The sequence below is a fragment of the Hemiscyllium ocellatum genome, chromosome 37 (assembly GCF_020745735.1).
Source record: "Hemiscyllium ocellatum isolate sHemOce1 chromosome 37, sHemOce1.pat.X.cur, whole genome shotgun sequence".
Classification (NCBI taxonomy): Eukaryota; Metazoa; Chordata; class Chondrichthyes; order Orectolobiformes; family Hemiscylliidae; genus Hemiscyllium; species Hemiscyllium ocellatum.
The window spans coordinates 26,312,636-26,331,471 of NC_083437.1; the positions used below are offsets into that span (position 1 = coordinate 26,312,636).

General features: G+C 43.7%; 1 protein-coding gene across 1 annotated transcript in view; it reads left to right on the forward strand.

Moving 5' to 3' along the window:
* LOC132833511 (segment polarity protein dishevelled homolog DVL-1-like) overlaps positions 1 to 18,836 on the forward strand; it is a 127,593-nt gene that overhangs the window by 59,364 nt on the left and 49,393 nt on the right. Inside the window, exon 4 of the mRNA XM_060851851.1 lies at positions 11,866 to 11,990. Coding sequence (XP_060707834.1) covers positions 11,866 to 11,990 — 125 coding nt within the window. The remainder of the gene's footprint in view (positions 1 to 11,865; positions 11,991 to 18,836) is intronic.

The window sequence follows — 18,836 nt, forward strand, 5'->3', positions numbered from 1 at the left end:
ATATGAAGATTGGCACCCATATTTCTTCGGGTACAAGAGCTGCCTATTCTTCCAAAGTACTTGATTGGCTGTGCAACACCTGGAGACACAATGAGCTTGTGAAAGAAGTCTTTCTAGTGCAATGCTAAAGACTGGGTAGTGTTAAAGTGTTAGACATTGCAATGTTTGGTATATCTATGGAGAGGCCAGCAGTTGAATTGTCAATTGCCTATCACTTAAGTAGTACCGACAAACATTGCTTTGCAAGATGCGAGAGAAAACGCCTTTCATTTTTGTCAGAACTTTGCATTATACAAGTGTTGTACAGCAGCAACATGAGGTATGACAAAGGTGTGCACAGCTGTCTGGCCCTGGCTACTGGGCTTTTCAGCCACTGTGTGGTCAGTGCAAACTGAGCAGAATTAAAATTTTAGATGACGCCATTGGAGGGCGATGTAATGCAACACTCTCCATGGATCCATTCTCCAGAACATCAATTGAATTGCTGCTGCCTGATCTGCTCAGTATTGCCAGCACGTCTCCTTTTATTGAATAGGGGCATGTTTTGAGATTTTTACTCAAAATATAACAGCAATGTTTCTTGAACTTCTTTGTACTTTTTACAAAAGCCCCGCAGGTGGGAAATCAATTATTGGGCTATGAAAGATAACTTGTTTATGTGTGGCATCTTGTCACCTCTCAAATATATCTCAAAGTGCATCACACTCAATGAGTTAGTTCAAATTAATTTACTTGAGTACACTGTACACAGCATGTACACACACACACACACACACACACACACACACACACACACACACACACACACACAAACATAGGCAGGCAGACAGACAATGCACAGGAGCTGCACAGAAACCTTTGTCAATCACTAATTTCAAAACTTATGGGTGAATTTTTCTCATTGAGTGCCCTCAGAAAATCCAGCTTATGACCCTTCACAATCCAGGAGTGTCAGCTCCAATGCTCGTTACTCTCATGTAAAGTATTGATAACGGGCCAGTTACTGTTCTGCCAGGTGTCATGGTTGTAGTGCATTTGAGGTGTGCAACTGACAATAAGGAATTAGTGTTGTTCTTTCAAATTTCTTGACCTGGACATACTTGAGCAGTTCAGGTATCCTCCTCCTCCGATAGGATCTGAAAGTAGGGATGTTGGCTAGAACAGGAGCAGTGTTGAGGGTCACAGAGATGATGCCAGCAGCTGGAGAAGCCTGAAGATAGTGGGAAGGAGGGTGAATGTAATTTTATGCCATCTTCCTTCCTGTGTCTTAAGATTATTCCTTAGATTTATCCTCTTCATGACCGATCACATCTCTCAAAGACGGCATTTTGCTCTGTGGAGATTCTCTGCCATTGCCAAGATGTATGCTATGTTTTCCATTGACCTACCTGGTTACACTAAAAATGTGCCCACTACAGCCTCAGACCTCATCCTGCCCACTGGCAAAATCCCCAAAATTCTGAGACCATGGCAGTGGATTGTGGGCGGTGAAAAGGGCTGCAGAGGGGACACCTGCTGCAAAAAGCTCTGCACTCCATTTTCATCTTTGTTTGTGGAATATTTAAGGCAGGAAGAGGACACAACATAAGAACATGATGAACAGAAGCAGGCGCAGACCATTTGGTCTTGAACATGATCCAACATTCAATTGGATCATGGCTAAGTGATTGCAGTCTTTCCTTCATATTGCTGCCTGTCTCAATAATAACAATAATCTGGTATTATCTAAGCATAATACAAATCAGCTATGTGGATTCCATTTAGTTGAAGATCTCTGTGGGTTTATTTTCAGGTATACCGTACAAAGTAATCTCCAGCCACAGCCGATGCCTCATGCTACAGTGCAGACACACTCTGGTCATGTAACAACATCCAAGCACTTAGCTCATGTACGTATTGATCTGTTAAAGCAATATCACTCCAATGGTGATAACACAATTTTCACTTTTTTTCCCCTAAAGATAGCTCTTGTATGCTACAATTGAAAAGATGTTATACAAACATAGGGATGAGAAAATGTATGGGTATAGAACTCTAAGAATCCATTCACAGCGCAAACAGAAATTGCTGGAAAAGCTCAGCAAGTCTGACAGCGTCTGTGGAGACAAATCAGAGTTAACGGTTTTAGTCCAGTGATCCTTTCTCAGAACTGAGAAAGAATCCATTTATTGTTTTGGTGGTTTGATGACTCATTTAGATCTAGTTTGGGGGTAACCTTTTAAAAATATGAGCTTTGTCCCTGGTTTACCTTGTATTGTTTTACAGGCATGTCATCAGTATATTGATTTATTGCCCTGTTGTTCCATTACACTTTTGTTGTCTTGGTGTGTAATTTCATCTTCCCTGCATGCAATTGATGCATTGTACGCTTCCTTGAGCTCGATTCTGTTCCTCCTCAGTATTGCTTTATTAGGTATCATGACTACAAGACCTGGGCTCGCTTTACACTTTCGAAACTCTGCAGTTAACCATGTTCCTGTTGTGGGATATGTGACTCCGATGTTTGTTCTGTGTTTGATTGAGATGATCCACGCCTGGATGCTAGTCTTGCACCATCTTCATCCTCCCTTGTTTGTCAAGACGTGTGATGCATCTAGGAGAATTTGGATGAGTGATGGCTTGGCAATATCATTCTCATGATATGTGCATGATGATGGTGACCTCACTCCCACAGATGTAGCTGTCAGGTGTAATGTGGCAACATGAAAATCTTGTTTCATTGTATTGAACTTCAGAATGAGTGATTTGAAGTGCAAAGCTTTCACTCAGTGGACTGTTTGGTTTGATATAATGTGATAGAATGTCATATGGTTCACACCCCATTTGATGAACACTCCTGTGAAAGCTTTGCCTGGATACTGTGGCCCATTTCAGAAATTTAGATGCAGAGATGGACTGAAGGTGGCACTCAATATTTCTGCCACGGACATGCTTGAAGTGATCTTTAACTAACAACTGGAAATAATCAATCACTAAGATTAGAACATTGTCATTCAGGATAGAGAGATCAGTGGTGACTTTGGACTGATGGAATGATACATTGGTGTAGAGGTTCTCTCTGTTGCTGTGGCCTGTAGCTCCAGCATACTTCTCATCCTCACTAACTTTTAAATCTAGCTATTAATCCCTGGCCAATATACCACATCAAGTGTCAGTTATCTTGTTTTTCTATGTCCATGTGCCCTTGCTACACAATGTCCAAGCAAACAGCTTCAGGCACAAGTACTTGGGTTTTCTTTGAAGATGATGCTTCTGGAAATACTGAGCTCATCTCTATAAGGCCAAAAACACGTGTGTGTGTGTGTTTGACACCTCTTTTATTTGTCAGGCCACATGCCAGTCAATCCTGTCGCACCCTCTTATTTCAGTAAAATCACCTCTCATTCTTTCAAAAATTAAGCTTGCCTTAATACAAATTAACAATCCAAAGTAGACTGATGCCTGGTTGGATCCATAGCACACTGTTGCAGGAGATTGTCCCAAATACATAAAACAGTACAAGTCCTTTGGCCCTTAATGTTGTGCCAACCTTTTATCCTACTCTAAGATCAAACTAACCTACGTACCCTACATTTTGCTATCATCCATGTCCCTGTCCGAGAGTCGCTTTAATGTCCCTAATGTATCTGACTCCACTAACACTGTTGGCAACGCATTCTACACACCCAACACACTCTGTGTGAAGAACCTACCTCTGATATCTCCCCTAAACCTTCCTCCAATCACGTTGAAATTATGCCTCCTCATAACAGCCATTTCCGCCCTGGGAAAAAAAATCTCTGGCTCTCCACTCTATCTATGCCTTTCATCATCTTGTACATCTCTATCAAATAACCTCTCATCCTCCTTCATTCCCATGAGAAAAGCCATAGCTCCTTCAACCTTTCTTCATAAGACATGCCCTCCAGTCCAGGCAGCATCCTGGTAAATCTCCTCTGCACCCTTTCTAAAGATTCCACATCCTTCCTATAATGAGGCAACCTGAACTGAACACACTATTCCAAGTGTCGTCTAACCAGGGCTTTATAGAACTACAGCATAACCTCACTGTTCTTAAACTCAATCCCCCGCTAATAAAAGCCAACACGCCATATGCTGCCTTAACAAACCGACCAACTTGGGTAGCAACTTGGAGGGATCTGTGAATGTGGACTCCAAGATCCCTCTGTTCCTGCACACTGCCAAGAATCCTGACTTTAACCCTGTAATCTGCATTCAAATTCAACCTTCTAAAATGAATCACTTCACACTTTTCCAGTTTGAACTCCATTTGCCACTTCTCAACCCAGCTTTGCATCCTGTCAATGTCCAGTTGCAACCTACAACAGCTGACACTATCCACGACTCCACCAACCTTCGTGTCATCAGCAAACCTACTAACCCGCTCTTCCACTTCCTCATCCAAGTCATTTATAAAACTCACAAAGAGCAGAGGTCCCAGAACAGATCCCTATGGAACACCACTGGTCACTGAGCTCCAGGCTGAATACTTTCCATCTTCTATCACATTCTGTCTTCTTTGGGCCAGCCAATTCTGTAGCCAGACAGCCAGTTTTCCTTGTATCCCATGCCTCCTTACTTTCTGAATGAGTCTACCATGGGGAACCTTATCAAACGCCTTGCTAAAATCAATGTACAGTCCATCCACTGCTCTACCTTCATCAATGTGTTTTGTCACACCCTCAAAGAATTCAATAAGGTTTGTGAGGCATGACCTGCCCCTCACAAAGTCATGCTGACTATCTCTAATCAAGCTATGCTTCTCCAAATAAATATAAATCTGTCTCTCAGAATCCTCTCCAATAATGTGCCCACTACTGATGTAAGACTGCCTGGTTTGTAATTCCCAGGGTTATTCCTATTCCCTTTCTTGAATAAGGGAATAACATTTACCACACTTCAATCATCTGGCAGTACTCCAGTGGACAGTGAGAATGCAAAGATCATCGCCAAAGGTGCAACAATCCCTTCCCTTGCTTCCTATTGTAACCTTGGGTATATCCTGTCTGACCCAGGGAATTTATCTATCCTCATGTTTTTCAAAATTTCCAGCACATCCTCATCTATAACATCAACCTTTTTGCACGTATTAGCCTGTTTCATCCTGTCCTCATAAACAACAAGGTCCCTTTCACTAGTGAATACTCAAGCAAAGTATTCATTAAGGACCCTCCCATACTATCTCCGACTCCAGGCACAAGTTCCCTCCACTGTCCCTGATTGGCCCTACCCTCACTCTGGCTACCCTCTTTTTCTTCACAGAAGTGTAGAACGCCTTGGGGTTTTCCTTAATCCAACTTGCCAAGGCTTTTTCATGCCTCATCCTAGCTCTCCTCAGTCCATTCATCAGTTCCTTCTTAGCTACCTTGTAACACCCTGGAGCCCTGTCTGTTCCTTGCTTCCTCAACCTTTTATGTAAGCTTCCTTCTTCTTCTTGACTAGAAATTCCACATCCATTGTCATCAAAGGTTCCTTCACCCTACCAACCCTCCCTTGCCTCAGTGGGACAAACCTATCCAGCACTCGCAGCAAATGTTTCCTAAATAACCTCCACATTTCTGTTGTGCATTTCTCTGAGAATATCTGTTCCTCATTTATGCTCCACAGCTCCAGCCTACTAGCATCGTAATCCCCCCTCTCCCAGTTAAATACTTTCCCATATTGTCTGCTCCTATTTGTCTCCATGAGTATAGTAAAGGTCAGGGAGTTGTGAGCACTATCACTGAAATGCAGTCCCATCGAGAGATCTGATACCTGACCTTGTTCGTTGTCAAACGTCAAATTCAATATGGCCTCCCCTCTAGTCAGCCTATCTACATATTGAGTCAGGACTCCTTCCTGGACACACCTGACACACAGTCTGCTCCATCCAAACTATTTGTACTAAGGAGGTTTCAGTCAATATTAGGGAAGTTGAAGTCGCCCAAGACAACAACCCTGTTACTTTGGCACCTTTCCAAAATGTGCCTTCCAATCTGTTCCTCTGTGTCTCTGTTGCTATTGGGTGTTGTTTTTTTCGGGGGTGGGGGGAGAGTCTATAGAAACTCCCAATAGAGTGACTGCTTCTTTCCTGTTTCTGACTTCCACCCATAATGACTCAGTAGACAAACCCTCCTTGACGCCCTCCCTTTCTGCAGCTGTTATACTACCCCTGATTAGCAGTGCCACTCCTCCACCCTCTTTTACTTCCCTCCCTATTCCATTTGAAACTTCTAAACCCCAACAGCCATCCCTGTGATATCCAAGTCTACAAAATGGCCAGAACACCATAGCTCTAAGTACTGATCCATGCTCTTAAGTTCAACACCATTATTCGTGCGTTAAAATAGACACACTTCAACCATCGCACTGATGGCAACTTTGCCCTATCAACTGTCTGCCCTTCCTTACAGACTCTCTGCAAGTTGTATTTCCCTGTTCACCAGCTCTCCATCCTCTGATCTATAGTTTCAGTTCTCATCCCCCTGCTAAACTAGTTTAAACCCTCCCAAAGAGCTCTAGCAAACTTCCCGTCCAACATATTGGTGCCCCTCCAGTTCAGGTGCAACACATCCTCCTCGTACAGGTCTCACCTTACCCAGAACGTGTCTCAATGTTCCATGTATCTGAAGCCCTCCGTCCTACACCAGCTCTGCAACCACATGTTCAGCTGCACTCACTCTATGTTCCTAGCTTCAGTAGCCCTTGTCATCTGTAACAATCCTGAGATTAGTAGGCAGAAGTGGGTACTGCAGATGCTGGAGTTCAAGATTAGAGTGGTACTGGAAAAGCAGCAGGTCAGGCAGCATCCAAGGAGCAGGAACATCAATGTTTCAGGCAAAAGCCCTTCATCAGGAATTGCGGATTAAGGGCTTTTGCCTGAAACGTCGATTTTCCTGCTCCTCGGATGCTGCTTGACCTGCTGTGCTTTTCCAGTACCACTCTAATCCTGAGATTACTACTCTGCTCGTCCTGCCTTTTTAGCTTCCAATCTACCTATATTCACTTTTGATGTCCACATCCCTTTTCCTAGCTATGTCATTGATACTGATGTGTACTATGACTTCTGGCTGCTCGCCCTCCCCCTTAAGAATCCTGTTGACTCGATCCGAGACATCCATGACCCTGGCACCCAAAGGGAACATACCATCCGGGAGTCTCGTTCACGACCACAGAATCTCCTGTCTGTTCCTCCTATCTCTTGTATCTCCTATCACTATCGCTCTCATATTCTTCCGGCTTCCCTTCTGAGCTACAGAGCCAGGTTCAGTGCCAGAGACCTGGCCACCATGGTTTCCCCTAGGTAGGTCGTCCTCCCTAACAGTATCCAAAACGGCATACTTATTATTAAGGGGAACAGGGGATGCCTGCACTGACTGCCTATTCCATTTCCCTCTCCTGACAGTCATCCAGCTACCTTTATCCTGTAATTTAGGTGTGACTACCTCTCTATCACCCCCTCAGCCTCTCGAGTAATCAGAAGTTTATCCAGCTCCACTTCCCTAATGCTGTCTGAGAGGAGCTGGAGTCGGGTGCACTTCTTGCAGGTGAAGTCAGCAGGGTCAGTAGTGGTGACCCTTACCTCCCACATTCTGCAAGAGGAGTGTGCAACTACCGTAGGTTCCATTTCATTTGCTTTAAGTTGCCAAAAGAGATTTAAAAAACCCTACCTTACCAACCCTCGACACAGAGTCCTTTTTACACTCAATAAACTCTTCCCAGTGGCTATCTCTGTCTAATTTGATGTTCCCAATCTGCATGAAGTTTCAAGTCACCCATGGTTAGTGTGCTTCCTTTCTCCATATTCTCATTATGTCATTTTCTTTTCTGTCCAACAGAACAGCTACTATTAAGAGGTATATAAACCATTCCCAATAGTGTCACATACATCTTGTTAATTACTACATTGACCCATATGGATTCTGTATCATCCTACCTAAGATAATTTCTTGCTAACGTAATTAACAACAAAGCTACCACCACCCTTCCCTTCCTGCCTATCCTATCAATACGTCATATAACCCTGTATATTTAGTTCCCAGTTTTGATAACCTTACACCCATGTCTTCATAATGGCTATGAGATCATACACATCAACATTTATTTATGCAATTAATTCAATTTTTCTTCCCCAAATACTATGCACGTTTAAATAAAGAGTCATTAATCTTAACAACAAATGAACAACTACAAATGCTGGAAATCTGGAATTGAAATTTGTGGAAAGACTCCGGGAAAGACTCATATGTATTTGTGGAGAGAAAGAAGAATCATAATTTTGGTTCCAGTGACGATTCTTCGGAACTGATTGTAGCTAGGAGAAAGCAGTATTTATGCTGAGGACAGTGAATGATTGGGAGGGGGAAGTAAATGAAAAGTGGAGATGGAACCAGAGAGAGAACAGAAGTTGAGCAGATCAAGGAATGGTGAGTAGTGAGCCAGGGAGAAAGAAAAGTTTTGAAAGGGAACCATAAGTTGCTGTCATCGCATCCAATATATTTTCGTCAAACAATGTGATGACACAGTTTGGGGTGTGGGGGCAGGAGAAGGACATGGAAGTAGATAATCACGCCCTAAAATTATTGAACATAATAGTGAGTCCTGAAGGCTGCAGGGTTCTCAAGTGGAAAATGAGATGCTGTTCTTCTAGCTTGCGCTGAGCCTTGTTGAAGCACTGCAGAGATATTGGCTAGAGAACATGATGGTATGTTAAAGTGGCAGGCATCTGAATGCTCAAGTGTTCAAAACAGTCATCCAGTTTGCATTTTGTCTCCCCAGTGTAGAGGAGACCACATTGCAATCAGTGAATACAGTAGACTAGATTGAGTGAAGTGCAGGTAAATTGCAGCTTCACCTGGAAGCTGTGTATGGGACCTTGGATGGTGAGGAGGGAGAATGTAAAAGGGTAGGTGTTCCCCTTTTGCCATTGCATGGGAAGGTGCCATGGGGCTATGGGGAGCGGAGTAGGAGTGGACCAGATGTTAATCTTGACTTTTCTTCCTCTTTTGAACCTCTTTGCTCCTTTTTTTTAAACTATTTGTCTACTCTGTCCCTTTCTATGCAACTTGTGTTTCGTTACTAAAATAGTAACGCTACATTGTGTCTATATTCTTTTGCTTTGTAAGTGTATTTATTCTATCCTCGTTCTACCACCACCTTCCCCCTACCCTGCCCCAGCCCGATCCCCAAACCCCATTTATAGAGTCATAGAGATGTTGTGAACTCCCTCATACATGGAATCAGAACCCTTGGAGTCTAGGTATCATTTTGTGCTACACTGCAGTGCATCTTTGCTAAGGTGCTGTGTCCAGACTGCCCACAGTATACCATTATATAGCTTTATTATGAGCTCTAACCCTTTGTATTTTGGCCCTGAGATATAAAAACCAGCGTTCTTTTAGCCATTTGATTATTTTTGTACCTCTCTATGAAATATTAATGAACTGTGTACATCAATCTTTAAGTATCTGTGGACTTCCAGTGTTTCTAGCATTGCACCAATTATAAAGAACATTTATAAAAACATTTATAATGTTTTCTCTGGGTCCAAAGTAGATGATCGCTCATGTTGCCAGGGATGGAGGATTTGAGCTATAGGGAGAGGCAGAACAGGTTGGGGCTGTTTTCCCTGGAGAGTCAGAGGCGGAGGGGTGACCTTATAGAGGTTTACAAAATTATGAGGGACATGGATAGGATAAATAGACAAAGTCTTTTCCCTTAGGTTGGGGAGTCCAGAACTAGAGGTCATAGGTTTAGGGTGAGAGGGGAAAGATATAAAAGAGACCTAAGGGGCAACTTTTTCACGCAGAGGGTGGTACGTGGATGGAATGAGCTGCCAGAGGATGTGATGGAGGCTGGTACAATTGCAACATTTAAGAGGCATTTGGATGGGTATATGAATAGAAAGGGTTTGGAAGGAGATGGGTTGGGTGCTGGCAGGTGGGACTAGATTGGGTTGGGACATCTGGTCAGCATGGTCATGTTGGACCGAAAGGTCTGTTTCCATGCTGTACATCTCTATGACTCTATGAAACCTAATCACTACAGCTTTGCCCATTCATATGTTCGTTAATCCATCATTGTAATTATATGCTCCTTAATTATACTTCCAATCTTTGTCATTGGTAAACTTAGCTATGTTCCTTTTTATCCCGTTAACTGAGCTGCTGGTAAAGGAAGTGAATAGCTGAGGTCCAAACTTGAGCTCTGATTTCTGAGACATCGCTAGTTATATTTTGCCAATGAGAGAACTTACTGCCTTTGTTACTTTGTCTACTGCCACTCAGCCAACCTCGATATCAATTATATTAGCTTAAACTTTAACTTACATTTTACTGAACACCTTCTGGAAGGGAATCTAATTAACATCTAAAGTCTACTACTTTAGTCATCTTCAAAAACTTTAGCAGATTTGTCAAGCATGACTTTCTTTCACAAATTCATAATTAAACACAAAATGCTGGAAAAGCTCAGCAAATCTCATTGCATCTGACATATTATTTAATGTCTGTGACCTTTTAATCAGCGTCTTTCACAAGTTTATGCTAGCTGTTTTTGATGAACTTATAATTTTTAACTCTGTCTGCCCTTTCAGGCAGATGTGAAAGATCCCGTAGCACAGTTACAAAGAAGAACACGGTATACCCAGTGTCCTGAGAATATGTATTTCTCAACCAGCATGACTGAAAACAACTTAGAATCATAGAGGTGTACAGCATGGAAACAGACCCTTTCATCCAACTCGTCCACGCCGACCAGATGTCCTAAATTAATTAGTCCCATTTGCCAGCACTTGGTCCATATCCCTCTAAATCCTTCCTATTCATATACGCATCCAAATGCCTTTTAAGTGTTGGAATTGTACCAGCCTCCAGCACTTCCCCGGCAGCTCATTCCGAACACACACACCACCCTTTGCGTGAGCAAGTTGCCCCTTAGGCTCCTTTTAAATCTTTTCCCCCTCACCTTAAACCCATGCCCTCTAGTTTTGGACTCTCCCAATCCAGGGAAAAGACTTTGACTATTTACCGTATCCAAGACTCTCATGATTTTATAAACCTCTATAAAGTCACCCTTCAGCTTCTGATGCTGCAGGAAAAATAGCCCCAGCCTATTCAGCCTCCTCCTATAACTCAAACCCTCCAACCCTGGTGACATTCTTGTAAATCTTTTCTGAGCCCTTTCACAGTTCCTTCCTATAGGAGGGAGACGAGACTTGCACACAGTATTCCAAAAGTGGCCTAACCAATGTCCTCTACAGCTATAACATGACCTCTCAACTCCTGTACTCAATGCTCTGACCAATAAAGGAAAGCATACTCAAGATCATCTTCACTATCCAACAATCTGAGATTCCCCTTTCAAGGAATTATGAACCTTCTTGATTATTATCATAGTCCTGTTCTTGGGACCCTGTTATTTCAATTTATTGCCACTTTTCCTACAATTCAAAAGTTCTTCATTGGCAGTGTAAAGTGCTTGGGGCATCTTGAGGTTATGAAAGGTTCTGTGTAATAGAAAGGTGGTTTTTAAGATTGTCATAAGAGTCTATTGAGCCAGTGCTTATCTTTGTCCCCTATAAAGTGTCTGGTCAGCCAGTACCTGTGGCCTCTGGTATCTTATCAAAGTGCTCATCAGATATTATCATTTTGTGCCTGGGGAAAGCTGTAATCTCACTGAGGGATTAAATTACGGTGATTAACGTTTCATGATGAAAAGCACCTGATCTGATCCTAGCCTCTAACTCAGCATAAGTACCTGTTATTCTATGTACACCTTAAAAAAAAATCTCATATGATTTGCGCAATGTGGATCTTCCTCATTACATCCAATCTCATGTTGATTAATTTCTTAAAGTTGATATTTGGAATTTTGTGTTTATTGCAGTGCTAACACAGCTGGCAGTCGGGACGGACTGGACAATGAAACAGGGGCAGAATCAATCTTGAGCATCAGGCGGGAGCGGGATCGACACCGGCGAAGGAACAGAGAACGTGAGGTGCATGATGATGGTGAGTTAAGTCCAGTCACTTGACCAGAAACTGGAGCAACTGAAACTTTACAGCAGATGATGCTCTGCAAAGGATCACAATTAAATTAGGAACATTGAAATGACTTGCTCTCCTTTGTGATGTTGGCAGTGCAACTTTTGCAGCTGATGATAAAGTATCTTGGTGTTGATGTAGAGGTGCGATGTAACACTTGTAAGAAGCAGTAACTCACTGATGGTTAGTGCTTCTGTCTTCTGACCTGTATCTGTTTAAGCCTTACAGCATTCGTCTGTCAGGAATTCTTCTCTCTAAGTGATTGCATGCCTGTGATATTTGCTTAGATGGGTAGGCTTGTTGAAACTCTTTTCTGGGGAATTGCATTGCATTTTCCAATCATTCAGCTACAGCTCAGTGAAGGTTCCATCTGGTGAAAAGACTGTGCAGGTGGTGGATTGGGGGTCCACGTGATGAACACACAAATCAAATATACTGATACTCACCAGTGCAGAGATTAAACTGGGAATCTTCCTATCTAATCCAGTTTATTGCTACACATGATGGGCATTTTCTTATTGAGCCTGTGCAATAGCTTGGACATAAGGAAAAGCCAGGGAACTATAGACTGGTGAGCTTGACATTGGTAGTGAGCAAGTTATTGGAGAGAATCCTGAGGGGGAGTATTTACATTTATTTGGCAAGGCAAGGATTGATTAGGGATAGTCAGCATGGCTTTGTGTGTGGGAAAGCATGTCTGACAAACTTGACTGAGTTTTTTGAGGAAGTAACAAAGAGGACTGATGTGAGCAGAGCAGTGGTTGTGACCTGTATGAATTTCAGCAAGATGTTCAACAAGGTTCCTCATGGGAGACTGGTTAGCAATGTTAGATCTCATGTAATACAGGGCAAACTAGCCATTTGAATACAGAACTGGCTCAAAGCTAAAAGACCGAGGGTGGTGATGGAGGGTTGCTTTTCAGACTGGAGGCCTGTGACCAGTGGTGTGCCAGAAGGATTGGTGCTGGGCCACTACTTTTTGTCATTTTTATAAATGATTTGGATGTGAACATAGGAGATGTAGTTATTCAGTTTGTAGATGGCACCAAAATTGGAGGTGTAGTGGACAGCGAAGAGGGTTACCTCAGATTACAATGGGATCTTGATCAGATGGGCCAATGGGCTGAGGAGTGGCAGATGGAGTTTAATTTAGTTGAATGCGGGGTGCTGCATTTTGGGAAAGCAAATCAGAGCAGGACTTACACACATACTGCTAAGGTACTGAGAGTGTTGCTGAATAAAAAGGCCTTGGAGTGCAGGTTCATAGTTCCTTGAAAATGGAGTCACAGATAGATAGGATAGTGAAGAAGGTGTTTGGTATGCTTTCCTTTATTGGTCAGAGCATTGAGTACAGGGGTTGGGAGGCCATGTTGCAGCTATACAGGACATTGGTTAGGCCACTTTTGGAATATTGCATGCAGATCTGGTCTCCCTCCTATTAGAAGGATGTTGTGAAACATGAAAGGTTTCAGAAAAAATTTACAAGAATGTTGCCAGGGTTGGAGGATTTGAGCTACAGCGGAAGAGTGAATAGGCTGGGGTTGTTTTCCCTGGAGAGTCAGAGAATGAGGGGTGACCTTATAGAGATTTTTAAAATCATGAGGGGCATGGATTGGATAAATAGACCAGGTCTCTTCACTGGGGTGGAGCAGTCCAGAACTAGAGGGTATAGGTTTAGGGTGAGAGGGGAAAGATATAAAAGGGACCTAAGGGGCAACTTTGTCACACAGAGGTTGGTACGTGTATGGAATGAGCTGCCAGAGGAAGTGGTGGAGGCTGGTATGATTACCGACTCAACACAGACATCTACTATAAACCGACTGACTCCCACAGCTACCTGGACTACACCTCCTCCCACCCTGCCCCCTGCAAAAACTCCATCCCATATTCCCAATTCCTTCGTCTCCGCCGCATCTGCTCCCAGGAGGACCAGTTCCAACACCACACATCCCAGATGGCCTCCTTCTTCAAGGACCGCAGATTCCCCCCAGACGTGATCGACGATGCCCTCCACCGCATCTCCTCCACTTCCCGCTCCTCCGCCCTGGAGCCCCGCTCCTCCAACCGCCACCAAGACAGAACCCCACTGGTTCTCACCTACCACCCCACCAACCTCCGCATACAACGTATCATCCGCCGTCATTTCCGCCACCTCCAAACGGACCCCACCACCAAGGATATATTTCTCTCCCCTCACCTATCAGCGTTCCGCAAGGACCACTCCCTTCGTGACTCCCTCGTCAGATCCGCACCCCCCACCAACCCAACCTCCACCCCCGGCACTTTCCCCTGCGACAGCAGGAAATGTAAAACTTGCGCCCACACCTCCACACTCACTTCCCTCCAAGGCCCCAAGGGATCCTTCCATATCCGCCACAAGTTCACCTGTACCTTCACACACATCATCTATTGCATCCGCTGCACCCGATGTGGCCTCCTCTATATTGGGGAGACAGGCCGCTTACTTGCAGAACGCTTCAGAGAACACCTCTGGGCCGCCCGGACCAACCAACCCAACCACCCCGTGGCTCAACACTTTAACTCTCCCTCCCACTCCACCGAGGACATGCAGGTCCTTGGACTCCTCCACCGGCAGAACATAACAACACGACGGCTGGAGGAGGAGCGCCTCATCTTCCGCCTGGGAACCCTCCAACCACAAGGTATGAATTCAGATTTCTCCAGTTTCCTCATTTCCCCTCCCCCCACCTTGTCTCAGTCGGTTCCCTCAACTCAGCACCGCCCTCCTAACCTGCAATCTCCTTCCTGACCTCTCCGCCCCCACCCCACTCCGGCCTATCACCCTCACCTTGACTTCCTTCCACCTATCCCACCTCCATCGCCCCTCCCCCAAGTCCCTCCTCCCTACCTTTTATCTTAGCCTGCTTGGCTACTCTCTCTCATTCCTGATGAAGGGCTTATGCTTGAAACGTCGAATTCCCTATTCCTGTGATGCTGCCTGGCTTGCTGTGCTTTGACCAGCAACACATTTTCAGATGATTACAGTATTTAAAAGGCATCTGTATGGGTATGTGAATAGGAAGGGTTTAGAAGGAAATGGGCTGAAAATGTGTTGCTGGAAAAGCGCAGCAGGTCAGGCAGCATCCAAAGAGCAGGAGAATCGACGTTTCGGGCATGAGCCCTTCTTCCTGAAGAAGGGCTCATGCCCGAAACGTCGATTCTCCTGCTCTTTGGATGCTGCCTGACCTGCTGCGCTTTTCCAGCAACACATTTACAGCTCTGATCTCCAGCATCTGCAGTCCTCACTTTCTCCTCTTAGAGGAAAATGGGCCAAATGTGAACAAATGAGACTGGATTAGGTTAGGCTATCTGGTCAGCATGGACTGAGTTGGATGGAAGGGTCTGTTTCTGTGCTGTACATCTCAATGACTGTATGACATTGATAGCAGTAGTAAATCCATCTCATTCTTCACATTCCAAGAATGATACATTGGAGGACATGCTGATTCTGCTATCAGACTGCTATTTTCACTCTGTTGCTAGTGAAACTCAATTGCTGTATCATAATCTGTGTGGGTTTGGAATCCTGAATGAATTCATTTATTATTTTTCTCATCTGATTAGAGATCATTCATTGTGGTACAGTATGAGGATCCTGACAGCATTAATCAGTGAGCAAGCAGACAGGAGCTGTCAATAACTGCAGCAGCCTGTATCTGTAAATACTGTTTATGATGTCTATTTAATTGATTCTCAACAAGAAACCTGGCTGACCTGATGAAAGGTGTGCTGTTTAAGTACTATGTTAACTTGATAAGGAATGTGATTAGACATATTTCCCTATATAATCATACACACCCCAGCCTAGTTGGAGGATGGTGCCGTGTTCGCAAGTCTGTAATGCTAGCTGTCTAAGTACAAGTTTTGAATCTGATGCATTTCTGCAGTTTCACACATCCAAAGCCTCACATATCCAAGGCAAAAACATTGATTGGTAACTTAGTTATGTAATTACTTGAACCTGTCAGATGTCTGATTGTCTAACATGAATGAGTCAAAATATTAGGTAGCACCCATTTGTAAGAAATAATCAACAAATGCAAAGTCATCTAACATTTCTTTGATCTTTTATCTATGGATGCTATACAACTGGCCTAACTAACTGATGTAAAAGTCTCTACATATCATTTCTCTGTCATTATTCCTCTCTTGGTTATTTAGAAATTGTGACAGTCCCGGCCAACGTATGAGATTGGGCCTTAGTTGAGGCATCAGTCTCACACAATCCATGAAACTGTACTCAGAAACAGCTCAGCCATATCTGCGGCAAGCAAAATAAAAATACATCACGCTACAGGCAACAAGTACAAATTTGGACTCGCAGGGTTGTCTTTGGGCAGTAGCATTTGATATATTGTATTTTCCCAATGCCTTAGATTCCAATATTCATGAGAGTGCAGAGGCTGGTGATTAAATACATTTAAAAATGGTAAGTTATCTATTAAGCTGTGTTTGGCCTCTCTGGATCATTACACTGTATGTGGGGAGATCATGGTCTCTTGTGATCAGTACACTTTATTTGAACAGAGATGCTCACTTCTGGGTTATCAGTGTTTTGACAGGGATCCTTGGTCTTGACCTCTCTGGACCATTGCTGTATGCTTGTGAGCTGCTCACAGCCTGTTCAGGGAATGTTATGGGAAAATAATGGAATGAATTTGACAGCCACCATCTGTGCTGGTACAAAAATTTCAGTGGTGAGAAATGATGTCTTCTCTGAAGAAATTATTATGTTGCTAGTAAGATATTGAGAGAATTGCAGTTTTACTAAATATCCTATTATACTGTCCTCCAGCTCTGAATATTTGGGATCACCCATATCTGTGCTATTTTCTAAACTGTGCAACCTCAAAGGTGGCTGACACTTACCCCTAGAACAGGCAAAATAAGAATTAAAATCTGTATCTGGATTAGGCAATACTGTGGAACATTCCTTCCAACTCATTGTTTGCAGCCTAGTTCCTGAAGTATAGGGCTGCAGGTGGTGTACGTTTGCATGTTTATCTTTAAAACAGGATGAAAGTAAGAGCTACAAAGAATGCTGCCATACATCATCATAATAATATGTTCAGGATGGCCTAGAATTGTGTTTTACAGTTGTGGTAAGAGGATGATACAGGATGGTGTGTCACCTGAGAATAAAGTGTTCAGAAGGACAATTCAATAAACCAGGGAAAGGGTTCACACAGGACAGTGTGTTAACAGGAAGTGGAGGAGTTCACTCTGCACTATACCATGCGTGATGTGTTCTCTCCACCTTCACCTACTTTCTGTGCCTGCTTCATGCTGTCTTGCCTGTCATGCCTACTGTACACTGTCTTGCCTGTCATGTCTGCTTCGTGTGCTCCTACCTGATGTGCCCGCTGATTATGCTCTTGCCTGGCGTGCCCACTCTGTGCTCTCCCACCTCATGTTAACTAACCTTAATTTGTGCTTTTGACAAGTCCTAGTCGCAAACATTTATGAATTCTGTGACTGACTAAATGTAGAACAGGGTGGTAGAACATTTCAAATTTCTCAATAATTTACTACCAAAACAAAAATATTTTCAGAGACAGCTGTTTGTCTACAGACAATCTGCTTCTCACCATTAAAATTTTTGTAGCACCCCAGATGAACAGATGGTGGCTGTCAAACTCATTCCGTTCCACTCCTAGCACCTGCAGCAGGCTGTGAGCAGCTCACTGACACGTGTAATGATCCTTAGAGGTCAGGAGTTCTCTCCAAACTTGATTTATCATAACTAGAAATTAAACTTGAAATGGCAGAGTCAGGTATTGATGATATGTACAATCAAAATCTGGCTGTGTGTCGTGACTAGGTAATCCTCAGTTACAGTTATCATTTAACTCTCAGTTGCAGACTATAATTTGAGTTTTTACAGACGGGCTGTAGTTTAACTTTCCTCTTCCTATCAATGTCATTCCTGAGTTTAACCATCTTTTTTGTTATAGGCTGCATTTGAACTGCTATGTTTCTTCTCCCCATTTCTCAGTTACAGGCTATAGATCAACTCCCATTTGCAGACTATAGTTTAACCTTTTGTTATAAGTTGTCTTTCAACTATGGTTGTTGGCATTCTTTCCTTTGAGCCAGAGTTTCCAATTTCAATCCCACTCTAGAATTTCAGAAGAAAAATCAAGGCTGATAACACAGGACTGACAAGGAGCTGCACTGTTAGAGATGCAGATTTTTGGATGCGATGTTAACTAAGGCTATTTTGTTATGATCCATCTGATCTGAAAATGTGCTGCTGATTAAAGCACAGCAGGTTAGGCAGCATCCAAGGAACAGGAAATTCGACGTTTCGGGCCAGAGCCCTTCATCAGGAATGAGGAGAGGGTGCCAGGCAGGCTAAGATAAAAGGTAGGGAGGAGGGACTTGGGGGAGGGGCGATGGAGATGTGATAGGTGGAAGGAGGTCAAGGTGAGGGTGATAGGCCGGAGTGGGGTGGGGGCGGAGAGGTCAGGAAGAGAATTGCAGGTTAGGAGGGCGGTGCTGAGTTCAAGGGATTTGACTGAGACAAGGTGGGGGGAGGGGAAATGAGGAAACTGGAGAAATCCGAGTTCATCCCTTGTGGCTGGAGGGTTCCCAGGCGGAAGATGAGGCGCTCTTCCTCCAACCGTTGTGTTGTTATGTTCTGGCGATGGAGGAGTCCAAGGACCTGCATGTCCTCGGTGGAGTGGGAGGGAGAGTTAAAGTGTTGAGCCACGGGGTGGTTGGGTTGGTTGGTTCGGGCGTCCCAGAGGTGTTCCCTGAAGCATTCTGCAAGTAGGCGGCCTGTCTCCCCAA